Source organism: Echiichthys vipera (assembly GCF_963691815.1).
Source record: "Echiichthys vipera genome assembly, chromosome: 5".
NCBI classification, from domain to species: Eukaryota; Metazoa; Chordata; class Actinopteri; order Perciformes; family Trachinidae; genus Echiichthys; species Echiichthys vipera.
The window spans coordinates 17,650,828-17,671,948 of NC_139830.1; the positions used below are offsets into that span (position 1 = coordinate 17,650,828).

General features: G+C 40.7%; 1 protein-coding gene across 1 annotated transcript; it reads right to left on the reverse strand.

Moving 5' to 3' along the window:
- Positions 1 to 8,492: 8,492 nt before the first annotated feature.
- calm3a (calmodulin 3a (phosphorylase kinase, delta)) lies at positions 8,493 to 16,554 on the reverse strand. The gene is made up of 6 exons (XM_083914104.1): positions 16,340 to 16,554; positions 13,030 to 13,060; positions 12,458 to 12,601; positions 11,875 to 11,981; positions 10,512 to 10,647; positions 8,493 to 10,166 (listed from the first exon to the last, which is right to left on the reverse strand). Exons 1-6 carry the CDS (start codon positions 16,340 to 16,342, stop codon positions 10,138 to 10,140), a joined length of 450 nt encoding a protein of 149 aa, XP_083770230.1. The 5' UTR covers positions 16,343 to 16,554; the 3' UTR covers positions 8,493 to 10,137.
- Positions 16,555 to 21,121: the final 4,567 nt, after the last annotated feature.

The following is a 21,121-nucleotide window of genomic DNA, read 5'->3' on the forward strand; positions in this document are numbered from 1 at the left end:
TACATTGCTTAGGATTGAACTATGTACTGAATTACATTTAATTAAATTTAGAACACCCACTGATATGGTACAATGGAAAGCTACACAAACAGGGTTTTCCCAGTCCTGTAGACAATACACAGGCACCTATAATGCAGAAATAATGAGCTAGGCCTGTGTTGGCTTACCTTGTTTGATGTAATTCAAACCATAATGGAATTTGAAGATGTTTTCTCTGCTAACAGAGGTTGGGTTTTTTCAGGAGTTTCGCTTGCTGTAGTCTCTGTCTAAACAGGCCTTGACTGGCATGTATGTCATCTCAAATGAAAATTCCCGCATACCAAATGAGTATGACACAAAACTTTCTTTCTATACAGCAGACAACCCAAACACAACATATGTTTTGGGGATGTTTACAAAACCTATTGCGTCAGACAGTTTTTGCAACACTCTGAAACCTTGAAATTTGCGATTGGCCCCGGTGTGAAAGTCTGATCTTTCTCTTTCTCATTTCTCACACAACCACTTCCATGACTTTTCATGACTTTTTCATGAGACTGTGCACTGTTTTCCCATGTCGCTTTTTGTATAATTCTTCAGACAGAGACTTAAGACTCAAGACTACAAAGACACAAACGACACCAAAGCGATTAGAGGCAGTGGGAGGTTTCCAGGAACAGGCTATGACTTTGTGCCTATGTGAGCATACACATAGAAAGTGAAATACCAGAAAAACCCGGGCTATATTTCTGCTGAACCCTTAAGCAGATTTACATTATATGCAACAAAGTGAAAGAGGCAACACTCTACCAAAGTGAAATATCACTTCAGTTGTCCCCTGGAAGAAGAAGAAAGGTTGGATACACGTGGTTCCCCTTTCTAGACGTGTTGAAAGTAAGAAGCTTTCACTTCTCTTTCCATTCTCTTTTGCTTTACCAGTCACACTAACTGACCATAGACACAGAGCAGTTCACACGATAGTGAAATAATAGTGAGCAGAAAAGTGAAATGCAAGTACTAATCATCATGGGACATTCTGTGACATCACAGCCAGGTGTATTCAGATTTGCACAGCGTTCATTTTCTCATCAACAAAATGTGGTGCATTGCATTGTGGGATTATCATTAAGAGAAAGTAGATACATAACATGGCATGGACACTGAATTGTTGAGGGCTAACAGATGTATTTAAACACTCAGAATTCAGACATTCAAATAACAATAACAAACCCTCTGGGATTAATAAAGTTTGATTGATAGATTGTTGATTGATTGACAGGAAATGTGTCGCCCTACTCAAATCTGACAAAAATGGAATGAATCCGTCTATATTTTTCTCGACAGTCCGATGAACTTCATACTTGGCGGGTGAATTGCTGACGACCCAAGGAAGTGCAGTGTCAAGTGTGAGCTCCTGTGATCGACGAGACCTATTTATTAGCAGTGTGTAGTGCATTAAGAGGGGGCCGTATTGTAAATCCAGATGGATTATTTACATCACAATAACGTAACAGCTGGCATCGTTCGTGTCTTTAAATTAGCCACAAGGTTACAAACATATTTAGGACTCACAGTCAGAAAGGTCATCTCATCTCATATCTCATCTCATCTTCATCCGCTTATCCGGGGTCGGGTCGCGGGGGCAGCAGCTTTAGCAGGGGACCCCAAACTTCCCTTTCCTGGGCCACATTAACCAGCTCTAACTGGGGGATCCCGAGGCGTTCCCAGGCCAGTGTGGAGATATAATCTCTCCACCTAGTCCTGGGTCTTCCCCGAGGCCTCCTCCCAGCTGGCCGTGCCTGGAACACCTCCCTAGGGAGGCGCCCAGGGGGCATCCTTACCAGATGCCCGAACCACCTCAACTGGCTCCTTTCAACGCTAAGGAGCAGCGGCTCTACTCCAAGTTCCTCACGGATGGCTGAACTTCTCACCCTCTCTCTAAGGGAGACTCCAGCCACCCTCCTGAGAAAACCCATTTCGGCCGCTTGTACTCGCGACCTCGTTCTTTCGGTCATGACCCAACTTTCATGACCATAGGTGAGGGTAGGAACGAAGATTGACCGGTAGATCGAGAGCTTTGCCTTCCGGCTCAGCTCTCTTTTCGTCACAACGGTGCGGTAGAGCGACTGCAACACCGCCCCCGCTGCTCTGATTCTCCGGCCAAACTCACGCTCCATCATCCCCTCACTCGTGAACATGATCCCGAGGTACTTGAACTCCTTCACTTGGGGTAAGGACTCATTCCCTACCTGGAGTAAGCAATCCACCGGTTTCCTGCTAATAATAATATTTAGGACTCACAGTCAGAAAGGTATTTGTTGATATTCATTCAACTATAGTTCAGTCTGGACCTCAGTCAGCAGTTGACAAAGCAATCTCAGTTAAAGGTATGTTCCTGCCTGTTCTTGAACTTTTGACCTTACCTTATGGTCTCCTTTCAGCCTCATGAAGGAGCCGTTCCTCGTCTGCTGTGGTGCTTTCAATGTGAGCGACAGGAATAAAAAGAAACAGCGTGTCCAGCAAAAGTTCAGCTCAACACTGGGGCGCCTGGTGGATGAGTCGTTAGAGCGGGCGCCCCATGTAATGAGGCTAGCAGTCCTCAACGCAGGACCCAGAATTCGATTCCCACCTGTGGCCCTTTGCTACATGTCGCCTGCCACCGCCCCCCCCCCACACACACACACACACACACAAACACACACACACGCACTCCTCTTTCCTGTCATTCTTCAAGCTGTCCTCGTAATAAAGGCATGAAAAGGCCAAAACAAAATAATCTTTAAAAGAAAATGCTCGCTCACATCTCTTGCTGTTAGGACACACTGTAAAGGGTTTTTCACACAGCAGGAGACACTCTGCCTGGGTACTTGCTTGGATCCTCGGGGTCTAAATGCGCTCCTCATGTGAAAAGACAAGCAGACAAGCAATCTGCGATTTATCCCTGCTGATCGAAACAAGCTAAATTAACAGCGTCATAACTTTCGTAGCGTTACTTTAAAGCTTCAGAACAAGCGAGAAAGTAGTACTTGAGGTGATTTTTTTTTTTGCCAATTGTAAAATTCCTTCTGCATGCTGTTTTCAGCACCTGTTTAGTTTTCAATCCATATATTTCTCTGTGATTACTGTATTTTGGGCTGGGTAAGAGTTTACTGGACACACATCCATGTGTTCAATACAGTCAAGAAAAAAAAGAAAGCTGTTGTGATCTGTAATTACAAAATGGTCCTGTTGGGAATTTCACATATAAAACTACTTCACTGATGAATTGATAGAGTAATAGAGTTCTGAGAGCCAACCATTTAAGGCAATGGGAAGACTTCTTCAAACCTAATAGGTTCTTCTTTGAGCGTCCCACATCAATTTCTTTTATTGATTTTTACATGGATGACTCATCCATAATCTCATTTGAAACACCATCATCATTTACTCAGTGGCGGCTATCTTCACATTGTGTTTTATGAACATTAGATTTTAATAACCCAAAGAGATTTTAATTTAAAACATCTAGGATATCAAGTTTATCAAATTATTGTTTATTAAAATGTTCTACAAGCATTTGTCTGCGCGATAGCGAGCTATCATCACACAGTACAATCCGGCTATGATAGCACACAAGAATGACTGAAATGTTGTGCAAGAGACAGTCGAGTCATATAAGCATGTACATGTTCAGTGATATCAGCAAATGTTATCCTTACACGCTCAGTCAAGTTGTTACTGGAATACTGTGATTGTCATAACCTTTAAAGAATGAACATTTCTTATCAAGTTTTCTCTAGAGAGGTCTTTTACAGGATGTCCTTTAGTACAATGAAAACTTGTTCAGTGTCACTCAACAGTCCCGCACATTCTTCCATATCGCTTTATGAAACTGTAGGTAGAATTTGCTTGAAGCAACAAATGGATAACAAAATTAGATGTTAATTTTATAGCAAGACAAGTTCAGCTATCTTGAGTTTCTGAAAATGCATTTTAGAAGTTTTAGTTTTATAGATTAACAACAGTCAAGGCTCTACCATACAGCTTATTTGGGTGTGGAAATTTAAGAAAAAGGCACACAGGACAGTGTGACCTCAGTTTACACATAACTTGTGGCATAAATAGAACTTATTTGAAAGGTGTCCTCGAAATTTTAGCATAAATGTGGACAATTTCCCATAATCCATTACTTTATTTGCCAGTGGTCCTCTTCATCAACTTAGAAAATGAAGGTCACGAGATAGATATATATGTTTACTTAAAAATGTGTCTCTGGTAAATGTACTACATGAACATCTGTTTTCAGTGCAGTGGTAGATGTGGTTGTGTTTCCTAGAGAAATTTCAAGAAAATACAAGAGGGAGCATCCTGGCGGCCAAGTGTTTAAGGCGATACCACATAACCTCGGCTATGACGCATGGCATACTCCTGTGTCTCTGCTTCCTATCAACTGACAATACAGATTGGAATGGCAAAAACAAGTAAATCATTTAAAGATAAGCTTTGGGTATGTTGTCACAAAAGATATGTTGGTTTTCACCTCTGACACAGCCATCAAATGTGAGTAAACATATTTTATCTGGTCATGTGTATTGTTGATTAGCCTCCTCCTCTCAAGTGATTGCTGAGTCCACTGAAGTTGATAGTGGTCTAGACCATTGGATTCCCAACCTGGGGGGCCCGACCCCTCAAGGGGGGCGTGAAAGATCCAGGAGGGGTCGCGAAGCCCTCTTGATTTTAAGGGGTTTAATAATTTTAATGTAATTAAAATGTTAAATAAATGAGTAGGCTAAGCATTTAATTCATATATGTGACAAAATCAACTAAATCCAAGGGCCACATTAAACATTTATTCGGATATTTCAAATTTTAGATAAATGAATAAGTTATAGGCCTATATCACGAGGAACAGAGCGTGTGTGACTTGAACGCCTCACGTGCAGCAGTCGTTGCTAGGCGGAGCTAAGGGAGAGATGGCGAAGCGTCAGGTAGAGGAGACTGCGGTAAACGTCAAAAAGAAAAAGCGGGGCTACCAAGAAAGTTATATTGAGTTTGGCTTCATAGAAGCAATGGATGAAATTAGAGCAGAATGTATATTTTTAATTTTATAATAATTCATTTTCTTTATTATATTTCAATATGTTACCTGCTTAAATGAATTTGAAAAAAAAGAACTTGTACTTTTAAAAGTTTACAAGTTCTGAAGAAATATGTTGTAATCATACACAGGTTCTCCTCATTGTCCCATGCTGTTATTAAATAACTGAAATATAAAGTATTTCATGTAAAAGAAGTTATGATATTCCTTATTTTATTTTTATTTTCATGGGGGGGGGGTCACCAAAGTTTACAATGGTAAAAATATGAGTGGACAAGGGATGAGATGATTAAGAGTGTAGCACATATTTCTGCTACACTGCTTTGATTTAAGGGACATCATTTTAAGGAACAGCTCAGTTTTGTCGAAGGTGTGAGTTACATGCTGGGCAGATAACTCAGGTGAGATGTGAGAGGAGGCCCAGTATGAGCAGAGACACTGTGTAAGTCCAAGAACCAGCACTGCTTAAACAAAAACACCCTGAAAACTACTGTATCTACTGTAATTTTACAGTACGTTACCACAACAGCTGGCTTTATGAGCCAACAATGATGCAATGGTTGGTGTAGGATGCCCTGTGATTTTGTAAAAGACACAAAGGAAGACAATGCAGTGTTCAGAAGAAGAAAATGTGTTAACAATGTTGGCGTGGTGACAAGCAAAGTGAGAAAGGGTGGCATGAGCCAGCCAGGCAAAAGTGAATCATGTCAAAACAGCAGCTGTAAGACAAAGACAGAGATTTTCCGTTATGGTCTTGGAAAGGGAGGGATTGTGTGTACACATAAAATTAACTATACAAACATTTTATCCCTGAAATAGTAACATTATTTGGGAGTTTGCATTGTGTTAGTATGTTCACAAAAACTCAACAAACACATGCATACATTGCAAAGTGTACACAACTATGGGTAGTGGGTGTGGTGAACTCCAGCAAACACACATTATTTACAATTCACGCATGCATGCACACACGCACGCACAAATTGTATTTCTCTTAATGTTTTTTTTGATTATTTGTTCATTCAGCCGTTTTCAGATATAGTGTCTCAGGCTCATTGTGTGTGCTGCACTTTGCCATTGACAGCTGAATTAGAGGATGCTGAAACACCACCACCTAGTGTTGAAGTGACCGCCAAATCCTACTGGTGTGGCTGAACTCGACCTTTATACATGTATATGTCTAGGTGTTTGATGAGAGATAACAGCGTGGATCAGAGGCTTAGTAAAATAATATCCTACGGCTCTGTATCTTATTATCATATTGGTGGAAAAATAGCCTTAAAAAAGTACTATTTTGTGAGTCACAGATTCTTTACCTAAGCAAAAGTAGCAAGACCACAATGTAAAATTACAATTACGAGTGAAAATCAAAACAAACATACTTAAAGTATCAAGGTAAAAGTTATCATTATGCAGCCTAATGCAACCTAATGCAGCCCGTTTTAAAATATTATTGGAATATTATTTTTGTTGTATTAAAATTGAAGTGGTACATTACTTGGTTGAGGTCGGCTACTTTAAACTGCTGTTATAATATTGCATCCAATTGTATAAACTCATCATATATTTTGTATGTCCAATTGCAGAACTATAGCTTTTTAAATAGTAGTGGAGTAAAAACAATTCCCTTTAAAACAGTGTAAAGAAGTACAACATTTAAAATTTTAGAAATACAAATACCTCAATAAAAACCCCAATATTAGCTAATGCTGTATGCCCTCTGCATGATTCATGCTCACAGTGCATTGATGAAACCAGCATATCATTTTTTTAATACATCTATAATTCTCACTGTTCTGTGAGAATTATTGCACACACAGTTGGGAGCAACATCAGCGGGCATTTCCAGCCTGCCATTACACAACCAGAGAGGGATAATCACACCTGCCCGTGCCTGTGATACTGCAGCTCTTATTGTCCTGCTGAGTGTGCTCCTGTTTCCTAATTCATTTCCCTTATCTACTTAACCAAACGATTAGAATGTGGATGCACATCCAATCACATCTACCTGCCCCAGATAACGCCTTGTTCCATTGGCTGTTGCCTGTCAGCAAGAAGGCGAGGGCTCCTTGTTTGCATTTAGTGTGTGTGGGTGAGAGGTTCTGACCCTAGCCTGACCTGGATTACCACATGCTCCTGAAACGATCTCATGAGCCTCTAAATATAGCCCGCACCTGGGGTAGTGTCTCCAGTGAAGTGCTACGGTGATCTGCCCTGACCCAATCTGAGACTGTCTGGATGGGATTAGTGCTCCTTTTTGGCACAGACACACCCACAGGCGCATCAAAATTAATTAAAGCTTTTAATACTTGATTTATTATGAAATGTTGTTCTTTCTTGCTCAGAATTTTATAGAATATCAGCTGCGGCTATACCAATGGGTTCAACTCTGCAGCTGGAGTTGCTCGCCAGTTCAGTGCTGAACAGGGCAAGGATCTGTCTCAGCACACAGTGTCTTGTCATTTAAGACTTTTTGGACTGAAAGCCTAGTCTGCAGTGACCAAACCTCATCGGCAGAAAGAATGAAAAGGCTATACTTGCCTTTGCTGAGGAGCATGTTGTGTGACGGAGGAGAACTGGTCCAGAGTGACTTCAGTGATGAGAGTACATTATGTCTGATGTAGGACTGGGAAAAGACTGAACCCAAAATATGTGAAGACGTCAGTTCAATTTGGAGGTGGAAATGTCTGCATTAGGAGTTGGGCCTCTTGTACAGCTAGATGGCAGGGTGAATGCAAATGTTTATGTGAACCTCCTTCAGCAACATGCAATAACTTCACTGCAATGGTCTCCCAATCAACCCATATTTTCCATGCAATACAATGCCCCCTAGGAATATTGAGGCAATTAAATGGCCAGCCCAGAGTCTAGATCTAAACCCCATAGAGAATCTCTGGAAAATCCTTGGCAACAATGTAATGGCTAAGAATCCAACAACAGTTACTGAACTGTGGAAGAGACTGCAAGAAGAATGGACCGAGATCAAACCAGAGCAGTGTGAGAAACTAGTGATGTCCTGTGGGCACAGATGTGCTGAAGTCATTCAAAGCTGTGGCCTCTACACTTCCTATTCTTTTTTAATCCTATAGCAAGAAGAAAAGATTGTTGAAATCTCCTCTTCTGACACAATGGTTACTCTTTTACTCTCTTTTTCACTGTTTTTATACAAAATAAAAGTTTTTTTTTTAAATGCCTTGTTATTTAAAAAAAACATGCTAGTACAGCAGTGGTACAGCCACATCCGATATTCTATCTAATTCTTAACAATAAAAAATAAAAGTATTTCAGAATAAATCAAGTATTTATAATTTGTTCTCTAATTTGGAGCTCCGGTGTAGTGCAATATTGAAGAGTGGCATTTGGCTTTAACCCAGTATAAACAGGATGTATGTAAAAAGGGATTCATGTTAAACATGACAGTGAAATGAGGGTGAAGTAAAGCTCAGTCAATTTATTGATTTATGGAAAATATATCACATCTTTACATTTTTGAGATACCTTCAGAAGTTAACAGTCTGTTTACCATTTACTTCCCCACATCCGAATCAAAGCTAATCAATTATAACGCGTAAAGCAGAGCAGTATTTAAGTTTCGTGCTTGGAGGAAATCATAAGATACCTCAGCTAACCTGCTTCTTAAATTTAGCCAACTGTTCCAAAGAAACACACTAACAATCTTGTATCTAAAGCTGAATTCTTGCTACAACTTAATTTCATCCCCATCTGAAAGTCCCATTCTAACAGCCCAAATTAAACACTTCAGCGCCACCACCAGTAGTTTTTGTGAATATACAGTATTTGTATTCTGTTGGGTAAAACAGCAAGCAGGTTGAAGTTTGGAATCACCGGACTACAAATCGAAGATCAGACAACAAGGACAGGAAATGAGTGTAACGTAGGAGTTGTTATAGCAGCAGCAACAGTGACATTTGGTTTCTTTTTCTTCTTTTACAACAATACCAAAGTGCAAATATGTTCAACTGCATGTGTTTTTAAATGTTATAGTAAGTAGATGTATTATATTCTATTGAACTACGAGTCTTGCAAGAAGGTTGAGGCGTTTTAGAGTATTATGGCACATTTCAAAACCAAAGAGAAAACATGTCACAGGTCATCTACTACAACAATAGGCAATGCAATCTTTACGAAACACTATATATATATATAGATATATTTGGTGACCAAAGTTTGTCATCAATACATAAATATTTGAGAACACAGTTATAAAGCATTACATCAATATTGTATCATCAGGATATTTGATTGCAGAACCAATATATTAACCGCAGTCCTCAAGTGTTGTTTTCACCGTTATCCTCCTGGAGCAATACAAGGTACTACTGTCTTTGAGTAGCGCTGCAGGCAAAGCCTGCCACTAAAAACAAGACAATATATCATCCCGAAGAGGACCAAACTGTCATCACTTTTCAGTCTCTCGTTCTTTTCTGAACTCTTCAAGGTATAAGGACTGCAACAGAGCACCAGTGAACACCCTACATGGCAACTATTTGCTCTTGCAATAATCAATAGTGACACAAATTTTACAGATATATAGCTATATAGTATTGTATATACCTCCAGTGTGTACACAGTCTGACCACTACCTCTGATGTCATCAGAGCCTCCTTGTTGTGACAAGAGACCGCCACAGAAAGGGTGCATGCAAGAAGAGTACTCAATTCAGTATTTAGAGTTTTTTTGTTGAATATTGGAAAGAATTAAATAGCCAACTTCTCTATACGGACTGTGGCATGAGTTCCTATCCCTCTGCCTTTTCAGTGTTGCTCTTTCCTTTAATTTAATCAGGAGCTGGGTGACTCAGCAGAATCTTGGTCTGGAGTCCGGGCTTCGGCCCTCTTAAAGCATGGTCCATTAACTTCTCAAGGGATTATTCTGTTGGTGTTTGCTATACAGATACCTTAGAAGTATTTGGATGTAGTGAAGCACTAATTGTTAAATTCTATAAGTGATTTTGGGGGGAAGTTTGTTTATCGTTTGATAATCGTTCCTTTTTTTTTAGTTCTTAAAAGACAGTGATCTTAGGAGGACAAGCAACGTTGAGATATATGTCAGTGTCCTCTTCACTTGGCAGTCATCATCTGGACAAACTCTGTGAAGAGAACACAAAACAATGCTTAACTGAAAGATAGAGGTAGTGAAATTTTGGTTAAGGCGTTTGGTTCGAGAAATTTATCAAATTACAAGTGCGCCTTATGAAAGTTATGTTGTGACTGACATTTTTTCCTAGTTTCTGTCTTAGTAATGTAACAATAAATGTATTCCCTGTTCTGAAAAGATTTTTAATGAAAACTGAAGTTGTAGTGAAAACAAGTGAAGTGGCAAAGAGAACAAACTCACAAGCAGCTGAAGGGTTGTAAGTATTGATGTTAAAATCTGCAAACTTAAAACAAAAAAAGCCTTTTCAGAAAGAAAGCATCCAAAAAGAACATCTCACCCTCGTAGTTGACCTGACCATCGCCGTCAATGTCAGCCTCGCGAATCATTTCGTCCACCTCCTCATCGGTGAGCTTCTCCCCTAAGTTGGTCATGACATGCCGTAGCTCTGCTGCACTGATGTAGCCGTTACCATCCTGCCGATGACCAAAAGAAGAACTCTTGTTATTGCATCCATTTACCATTGTAAATATCAGTACTGAAGTTAGTTTTGATGTCTTTACTGTGGCGTTTGTTGGGTCAGTTTTACCCTCTACGGTCCTCTGCGGATATGATTTGACTGCTATCATTGTTGTATGGTCTAACTCATGTTAGGGAATTAATGCCATATAACTTTCTTTTATTAATAAGTTTGACAGTCAGTCATTACGGATAAAGAACAAACAATATAAATAAATAAACAACTTTCTTCAGGTCTAAATTTTGTGGTATCATATTGGTGCATACACTTGCGTACTCACTGAAACCAAGAACAGCGTCTTAGGTAGTATCTGGGCCATTTTTAATACTGGTATTGGTGACGGAATAACTCTTCTTCTCTTTCTGTACTTAGAGCTAAATGCTTAATGTTTGCATTTTAGCATGCTAAAGACTGTCATTCAGCTGGGAGAGAGAAACTAATGAAAAGCCTTTTAATGGACCAAAATGTTTCAAAGGAAAATAAAACAGTGACCTTAACGGCTCAATAGCATGCATGAATCTCTCTCTAAACGTACAGGACTGTATTACATGAAGGGATTGACCGAGCCCCCACCACAGCGACTTCCTGGTTGATCCAATCAGGAAGTGCCAAAAACTGCAGTTCTCCGAGTGGCCACTAGGGTAGTTGGCACACTAGCACAATTTCTCATTGACCCCCATGTTAAACAGGCTATTTTCACAGCATAACCAAACCTGTTTAAGGCCTGGTACAAAAAAAAACTTCTAGTCTGTATGTTTAGGTCATATCTCCATGACAACGCTGAGGGTGTGATTTTTTGTACCCGGCTAGTTTTTATTTTATTGGAGGTTAAGTTTATGAATAATTAGGGGCGTAGCCTCTTGAGTGAGCCAGATGGAAGTATCTCACTCCCCCTCAACGTCACATACATGCCCTTTTTTGGCAAGAGGAAATGAGGCAAAGACAAAGTCTGACAAGATCGCAACTCCCGAAGGCGAGGACGATTGGATCAGGTTGAGAGAACGGACCTCGACGGGTATGCTATGTCCATTTTTTTTTTACAGTCTATGGGTTTGACCAGGTTTTAGTCTTTTCTAAACATGGGTAACTTGCTATCATATGGACTCAATGAATATACAAATCTGTTGCAAATTTTGTTGAGTGGTGCTAGTTAATATTCTCGGTCTACTCCTTCCTAACGTACCTTGTCAAAGACTCTGAAGGCTTCTCTGATCTCCTCCTCACTGTCTGTGTCTTTCATCTTCCTGGCCATCATGGTTAGGAACTCAGGAAAGTCGATTGTACCATTACCTACGCAATCATACAAACAGAACTATATTAGAGTAAATGTGTTACTTTGTTCACCAAGTCATTACAATAAAAACGGACTATATGAATACAGGAGGATTTAAAACCTTCATGGCACAAAACATAAGGGAAATAACTAGAGTAGAGCCCAACTTACACATCTGCATTGCTGATACAATTGGCAAATGTTTAGCTTATTTCAAATAACATTAAGATTCTGGTCTATTACAAAAGGTAACAGGGAGACGTGATCTGGAAGGCAACGACAGTCAGCAATGAAAATTGTCACATTTCTTAAGGATGGCATGAATGTCATGACAGTAATTTAAAGTGCATCTACTGATACTGTAAAAAGCTCCACACTGCAAATTTTATTTCGGCAAGAGAAACATTTGACATGAAGATTACCCTTAAAATTGCAGTGATTATAAGTTTCAACAAGAATAATTTTCTTGTGCATTTGTGCTTTTCCTCCTCACCATCAGCATCCACCTCATTGATCATGTCCTGCAGCTCAGCCTCAGTGGGGTTCTGTCCCAGAGAGCGCATCACGGTCCCAAGCTCCTTGGTAGTGATTGTGCCATCACCATCCTTGTCAAACAGCGAGAACGCCTCCTTGAACTCTGTGCATTTACAGAAATAACAAAGTTAGAATGCCACTAGCGCTCACATCAGTATGGACACTTCACTTTCGGTCTTTCAAGCAGTCTACGTAGAAAACACATTCTGAGCATTAACAGGCTTTGTGGAGGACTATTTCAATGCTAGGGAGGAACAAAGCATGCCGGGCGCTGGACTGATGACCCTTTATCTACACAACCACACCACCTGAGTAAAAGCACTGGTGCATCTGATGCAAAATTTAGAAAATAAATGTGCATATTGTGATCTTTTAATTGAGGTTCCATCCTTCGACTCCACTACCAGTTTATATCCTCCCACAGCTCTGGTTACTTTAATCTCTTAGACCCTCTAGTTACTCATGTTTGGCAGAGAATTAAAGAGCTGCAAGACCTAAAACAAACCAAACATGATTAAGGTATGCACTCACCAGCAATCTGCTCCTCAGTCAGCTGATCAGCCTGTTAACACAAGAATAAGACAGTCCTCTTAATGAAATGTATTTATTTTATCAGATTGTTTTTTGGGCAGACAACAGATTTCACTTCCCTCACTGATGGCATCTATGGCTGTAGTTGCTGGAGCACCTTAAGCCCGACTATTGGCTCCATCCAGAGACGTATGATAACCAAACTTAGGTGAAAGATGATGACACAGAACTGTTACATCCAATCCAGTAGTCTATGTTTGACTATGACTTCCTTTAAACCCATGAAGCTCCCCCAAAAAAAGAGATGTTATGGGAGGTCTTTCAAGAATAAAATGTTTTAGATCAGTTTTCAATGTAGTGTTCTCTAATGATTAGAAACTAGATAACTGTTCCAAACAATAGGATTTAAGATACAGTAGATGTACAGCAGTACATTAACAGGTTTTTCCCCCTACCATTGCAGTCACACATCAACAAGACACACCTGCTGTTGTTTGTGAAGAAGGAAACTACAGACTTTTAACATTCACCTTTCGTGCCTCGGTGGGTGAGTGTTTGATACTCAAAAGATTAATTTTGGGTGGATGCGACATTAAAATCTTCCAGTACAATTATAGAGATGAAAGCTTAGGGTAGGCCTCAAGAGGAGCACCTGCAGCAGACTTCACTGTTTAACCAACATACACAGCTCTATGCCAATGCAAATGCACTCTAAACAAACTCATTCAAAACAGACTGTGATATCATCTGACAGCTGGGCCCGGTTATTGTCTGCGACCTAGCTAAAGACTATCAATCCAGATGCAAGGTAATAAAAACAGCTCAAATATTGCCTGGCCTCACTGTCCTTTGTTTGGAGGGCACTTAATGGATAAATTACTTACTTCTTATACTATGATATATTAAAGCTCATATTTTATACAATACAAGATTTGGCCACATCTATGGAACCTGAAATAAAAGACTTGTTGCATTACTGGAGGAAAGTCATAGAACAAACACAGCCATATTGCTTTCAGAGAGTGGAACTGCATACATATAAGTTTAGCAGTATCATATTTTTAATGAAGAGAAACACACTAAACTAAATACTTTACACAATGCTAAGATCTGTTTGGAACTGGAAATATTATCCAAACCTGCTGCTTTTAAGATGACTTTCACCTTCTCATTCTTACATCCAATGGATTTTTTATTTATTTATTTCTACTTCATCTGATATGTCACTATCCCATTCCCGTGAAGTCTTACCAGGCCTTTCTAAGTCAGTCAACATGCCCACTTCAGGCTGAGAAAGTGTGATGAGGGACGGGTATAAATACTCCACAGCCCGAAATACACACGCCTGCTATAATTAGTGAGACACGAAGAGGGTCGCCAATGTAGCACACTGAATATCACCGCAGCTAACCACCTCGTTGTGCCTTTTTCACTGAACAGATGTGAGGCATGATTTATCATCATAGACTAAACCCCTGGGCAAACTGTTGCTTGAAAGTGCCGCCTTGCTGCTTTGTGTGTGTGTGTGTAGTCCTTTGTGTTGTCAGGAAAATACTCTCAGATGACTTGGAAAAAACTGGCATGATCAGGCTTAACAAAAATGAACTGCTACATACAATAAAACCTAAAATAATATAGTGCTGACCAAGGACTAATTTGAGTACAACCAAAAGTTGTTATTAAATCAATTGATGTATTGATCAGGTAAGTATGTCTGTGCCAATAAAGCTACAGAGCAAATGCAAATAAAAATCTTGTTTATATTGTGCTCTTGCACCACAGACTCGAGCATAAATTGGTTCCCAACAACCCCTTGCCTTTTCAAAACCAATGAGATTAAAGCAAACATGTCTGTAGCTCGAGGTGGTGGTAACGCCATGTGTTCTTCGAGTCAGTTTCAATGAGTCACCATGTTGGGGGGCGGGGGGGTAAAAAGAAGGGAGCAAGACAGACTGCAGTGTATTCACTGTCTACTGCCAACCGATTCGGTGGTGCTGAAGCAAGCACCGTCTGGATGAGAGCAGGGCACAGTTAGAGAATTTGTACTGCCGCTGTGTAAAAAAAATGCTCAGCAAAATAGTATTGCTGCTACTGCATCAGTAAACAAGAGATCCTGACACATTTTCTTATGTCCAGTACAGAAAACTACAGAGGCTGCAGGTGATTTTGTTTAGTGATTATTTCTTTTTTTAAACCACTCAGGACATGCAGATTATGTTTGGGCAGCTTGTGACTGAATAGGACATTGTACTTGCCTTCACATCTATTAAAAAAAATGGATAAGACAGGGGCATGGATCCATTTTTAGTGCCACAATATAGTTCTTTAAAATATAGAGTTCCCATTTTGGAGGGTGCACTGCGGGTCCTGACAGCCTACTCAGGAGGCCCTACTGCACCAAGCATGGTTGGTTCAATGCGGGGGGAAGGGAGGCGCGTAAGGAGGGGTTGCAAAAGAGGATCATTCAGCAGGAGCAGAATGCGGTTCAACGCGATGTCGCAATACGTAACGGGGGAGATGCTGTCACGGTGGTGTTGTGAGCACACACGAGCCAAAAATACTGCAACCTTCACAGCCATAATGATAAAACAATTGTTGCTAACGGTAGCAGCAGCACTACCTGCGAGCCGTGCTCTTATGTAATGGTGGTGGCGATTACAACCTTTTTATGGCGCTTGTTGCGCATGTCACTGCATCCAAAAGCACCCTTGCTGACGATGTGCATGCAGTAGGGCACTATGTGTTGCAGCAACTTGTTATGAAGGACGCCAAAAGCCAGAGTTTTGGTATCTGTGACTTGCAAGATTAACACTGGCCGGTCTATTTTTAAACACAGGACCTCCTTCACCAACACCACCACCACCGACACCACCACGCCTACTCTCGAAAAGCAAACGAGGGGGGGAAACGCTGCAAACCTTCGAGCTGAGCATGGAGCTTAATCCAAGTATTTACAAACACGTTGAGCAAAATCATCCTAATCATTAGTACAGCACTGCAGCTGCAAACAGACCACCTCGTTTGCTCTCGCCACACGACGTGTTACATTATGCTGCGCAGATGACACATAAAGAAAATTGTTTTCCTCATCAGCTGTTAACTGGGTAACAGAGAACCACTGACAACCGAGCGGCAACCTTGTTTAAAAAAAACCATAAGAAAGCCATGGTTGGCTCGAGCGGAGGAATAAATTGGGTTGTTATAAGACTAGCGGAGGATATGCTCTAATGCAATAAGGATTACTTGGTGGCTGTTATTTCGAAACCGACGCAAACCTGTGTAATCAAACATTTAGCCTGTAGCTACTCACCATTGTCCCGTTGACGTTTCGAGCTCCGTGAAGATGACAAAAAAGGGCCGGTGTAAGGTTTCGGACTTTGCTTGGAACACAAAGTACTTAAACGACACCAAACTTAATTGCAATATAGATATTTTCTGGAAATCTGTGGAGACGTTATCCTTGTGTTCTGCACCAGAGTGTAATTCAGCCCGGAAATCTCAATCCAGCCAGCGACACCGGTGTGCTCTGCCTCAGTTTCAGCGCTGTATCCCTCCGCCCGTACATCTTTTGGTCCTCCCCATGGATGTAGGTCCTCCCACTTGATGCATTATTGCCAAAATACTGAACACTGCGCATGTGCTTTGAGTGCAATACACGTTCGCTATCCATTATTACTGAATGTCAATTTGACACGCTACAAAGCGCAACACAAGCTAACTCAACACACAATGTTTAAGCGCGCAAAGATACCACCCCGTCTGGAGAAAGGATATTGTATGGAAGATTAACAACGTCCAAAATAGAGTTAGGCCTATTAGGATCGCTGAAGTGTATGTCTCCTTTCTCTATTCTCATTTCACTGAAACCTAGATGGCATCGCGAATTTCTGCATGTGATGCTGGCACCTCTAAGGCCACATTTACACATACCCGGGTATTTAAATACATGGGTCCCGTTTTCAATAATAGAAAGAAAGAAAAAGAAAGCATGCCTTCATTAGTCCCACAAGGAGAAATTCACTTTTCACTCTTTTGTTTTTTAAACACACACACAGACACACACACACACACACACACACACACACACATGCATTAATGGAGAGATGTCAGAGCGAAAGCATTGCCCCATGAGAAGCACCCGGAGCAATTTTTTAGGGGTTCGGTGCCTTGCTCAAGGGCACCTCAGCAGTGCCCAGGGGGTGAAATAGCACCTCTCCAGCCACTAGTCCACCATACTATCCGCCCTACTCCTATGGGGACTTGAACCTGTGACCCTTCTGTTTCGCAGCCAAGCCGCACCCCAATAAACTGTATGATCAAAACTATTTCATGAATTGTTATGAGGCACTGTTCAGTTCGGCATAGATGTGCATATTTTGTGACCGCTCCTGTCTCCTTTAAACACACCTTAAGTAAAGCTACATCCATCCTTTATGATGCAGTCTATGACTACAGTACAACTCACTCCTGGCAGATGTGTCCGCATGTGGCATCCTGTCTCTGCACTGGCTATTAGTTGCTGTTTGAATCTGATTCATCATGACACTGGTATTGCCTTTACTAGTCCACTAATAAACCACTATAACCACTAGTTGCGCTGTTGGAAGCAGTCAACTTTTCGTGGATCACTTATGCATTTATGTCTGTTGTCATGGCAATCTAGCAGCCAATGCAAAAACCTCATGCCCAGGGCAGCCAGACCGACAGATATAGAAACGACAGCCAACGAGGTAACTATGTTTCTGTTTCTCTCTTGATGTTGTGGCCAGTTCTGAACTTTTGCGCTTAGACTTTCACATTACAGGGGACCGCTTCCTCGACTCTTACTTTTCTGTCCACCTCAATGAAACACAAAGTCTCTTTCTCCGTTTACATTAGTTTATTTTGATTTTTCACAAAACATTTTATGCTGGATTAGGTGAGGTCGAAAACAGTGTCCATCCCCCTTTTACTGTGCACAGTCCGCTGCACTCTTCTAGTGCCAATCTGCCTGCTACTCCCTCACTATATGGAAGGCCCAGTTACCACCCAACAAAGTCACAACTTTTTGCTGTCCTTGGTCCACAATGGAGGAATTAACTCCCCATTGTTTCCAAAAATAGCTTGAAGCTGCAGATTGTACAATCGTTTACTCAACTATCATTAGCATCCGCCTGCCATTAGCGCCACGTGACAGAATTATAGTGAATGGAAGTTTCCTGCAGAAATTCATCTTTAGAGTCACAGTTAAAATCCCCCCTGATATTTTTACATAACTTTTACCTTTCTACCATGGTTTAACATAGTAGTTGATATTTTTGGACTGATGATTTAAAGCTGCAGTCGGCAAGTCTGGTACATCGAGTTGACTCAGTCAAATTTCAAATGTTTACAACTCTCACGCCCCTCCCCCACTACCAATGAGCTCCTTCGCTGTGTCCCATCGAGTGCTCATCACTGCATGTGCACCAGATTTCTGTGACCGCTCTCATCGATAAACAACAACAGTACATGCTACACAGAGGCAGGTTGGCTAACTTACTCATAGATAGCAATTGCTAACGTCATTGAGTGTATGCCTAGCTTGAGGCGTGTGTATGTGATATTGTAACATGTGCGAGCTGGGAGGGGGAATCTGTGGTGTGTGCACGAACTGTCACTGACAGTCAGCTCTCTCACAGCCCTGCACTGAGTGGACAGGGTGACAGGGGTGCGGTTGATTTTTGCAAAACAAACAACAGGCTCTAGTTGCATGTAGAGGCGCGTTTTTTTTTTCCTTAAACCATTTGATTTATGTTGTTCTATCATAGCATAGTGTCGGTTTCAGTGAATAGGATCAAAAAAATGCAACCAACTGCAACTTTAACCACAAGAGTTGCATGCCTAACCAGACTCTGGAAGTGCTTTAACTTTGACTCTAGGGGTTAGGAAGTGCAACAATCATTGTGACATCACATGTACTTTGGAAGCTAATTGTGGTTCATGTAACTAACACTTGAGTGACACAAAAACACGGAAATCTCCAGGTCACATGCAGAGTGAATGGACTTTTCAGTGAGCTAGAAGGCATTTTGTGTTCAGTGGTTATACTTTAACTTACAACACTTGTGTATTTGTAGATTCAGAATCAGTAGATGTAACACGGCTCAGCTCAGGGCCCACTACTTTTCATCCAGCACAGCATTCATTGATATGCAGATGACACTCCACTCAACTGTCCATCTTGATGATCTCACCCAACTTCGCCTTGTAAACTGCCTCTCTTACAACGAATGCAATATTTCCTGAATCAAACTCAGAAACAAAATAATATATCCTAGTTCACAGTCCAAAAAAGCTAATAAGGATCTTAATATTGACTCTGATCTCACTTTCCAGCTGAGATCAGTTCTATCATTTAAAGAAAATTCTCAAGAAGAAGACATACTTTACTTATTCCAGAAGGATATTTTTTTTCAATCTGTTTGTGTTTGTATTAAACACATCACACACACACACAAACAGTACCTATACACATACATTAAATGGAGAGACCTCAGAGCAAAGGCCGCAGCCATATTTAGTTGAAAACGTAATTCATTATGCAAATGTTGCTGGTAGAGCCCTCAAATCCATTATCTGCTAAGACTACTAAAAACATGACCTACGGTGAAGCTGAAATCTGCAGTAATTTACTAATTTAGTTAGTCCCTAATTCTTAACCCAAACTGCAGAATGTTTGTTTCTGGATCAATTCAATTAAGACTTAAAACACCTAATAAAATTGACATTTTCATTATTATAATCTGCTATTACTACTCCAATGCCACTTTTAAATTATAACCTTTTCTGTACAGTTTTTGAATATTACAGAAATGATAATGATGGTAATTGAATGGCTATTATTGTTACTGGTATGATCGGCATTCAGTCGGCATTGAAAATCAGCAAAAAGGTGTCTTACCCTGCTTTTAACTCAAGGTCATATGAGTCTATGATATGATAATATGAATCACTAGGACCAGCTGCAATTTTCTGTTAAAACACACAGACATTAATATGATGTCAACCTCAAGAATAGATGAGCAAATACCTATACACGTACTTGGTATAGGTTATTTATTTGTGCAGGTAAATTGTACTACACTTCAGTGACTTGCTTTTTCACGTGAGTTACAACTTGTAACTTATTGGAAACACCAGCAGAGGGAGATATTGCTCAAGTATTGTCTAGCAACCAAAGAAGGTCCTCCAGAGTGCAGACAGTGACACAATGTTACTTCAGAAATGAGAATGAAAGAGGATTTCAGTGAACAAGAACAAATTGATGAACGCAGGAAACAAATTCAGGAATTTGAAACATAGCTGATAGGCCTGTGAATGTTCTCATTTGTCCAGGTCATCGTTATCCTCAAAGCAATTTCAGTCAAAAGCAACTGGACTTGGTTATTTGTCTAGGAAGACGTTTCACATCTCATCCAAGAGGCTTCATCATTTCATGTACTCATCTGACCAGGCTGGGACTCGTCCAACTATCTGGTGTAGAGATCGCACCAGACCACATTTGCCAACTTCTGGATTTGTACCTGAACACCACCTATTTCCAGTTTAAGGTCACTATTTACAGACAAAAACACGGCTGCCATGGGTTCGCCAGTAGCCCCTATTGTGGCAAACCTATACATAGAAGAGGAAGCGGTCAAGGCTTTGAACTCCTTCAAAGGAGTAACCCAGAGCCATTGGTTCAGATAGATGGACGACACATGGGTTAAAATCGAATCCAAAGAGGTGCAAACTTTTAAGAAACATCAAGTTCACCGGAGAAAAAGTCAAGGACAATATTTTGCCTTTCTTAGACTGTGATGTCCACATGGATAATGACAGGAGCCTCCACATTGGGGTATACAGAAAACCCACTCACACAGATCGATATCTATTGTTTGACTCCCACCACCCCCTGGAACACAAGCTTGGAGTTATCAGAACCCTGCAACACAGAGCTGATAACGTACCCACCAGCTCACAGGCCCAAGGGGAAGAACGCAAGAACGCATGAACTGATGAAGCCTCTTGGATGAGATGTGAAACGTCTTCCTAGACAAATAACCAAGTCCAGTTGCTTTTGACTAAAATT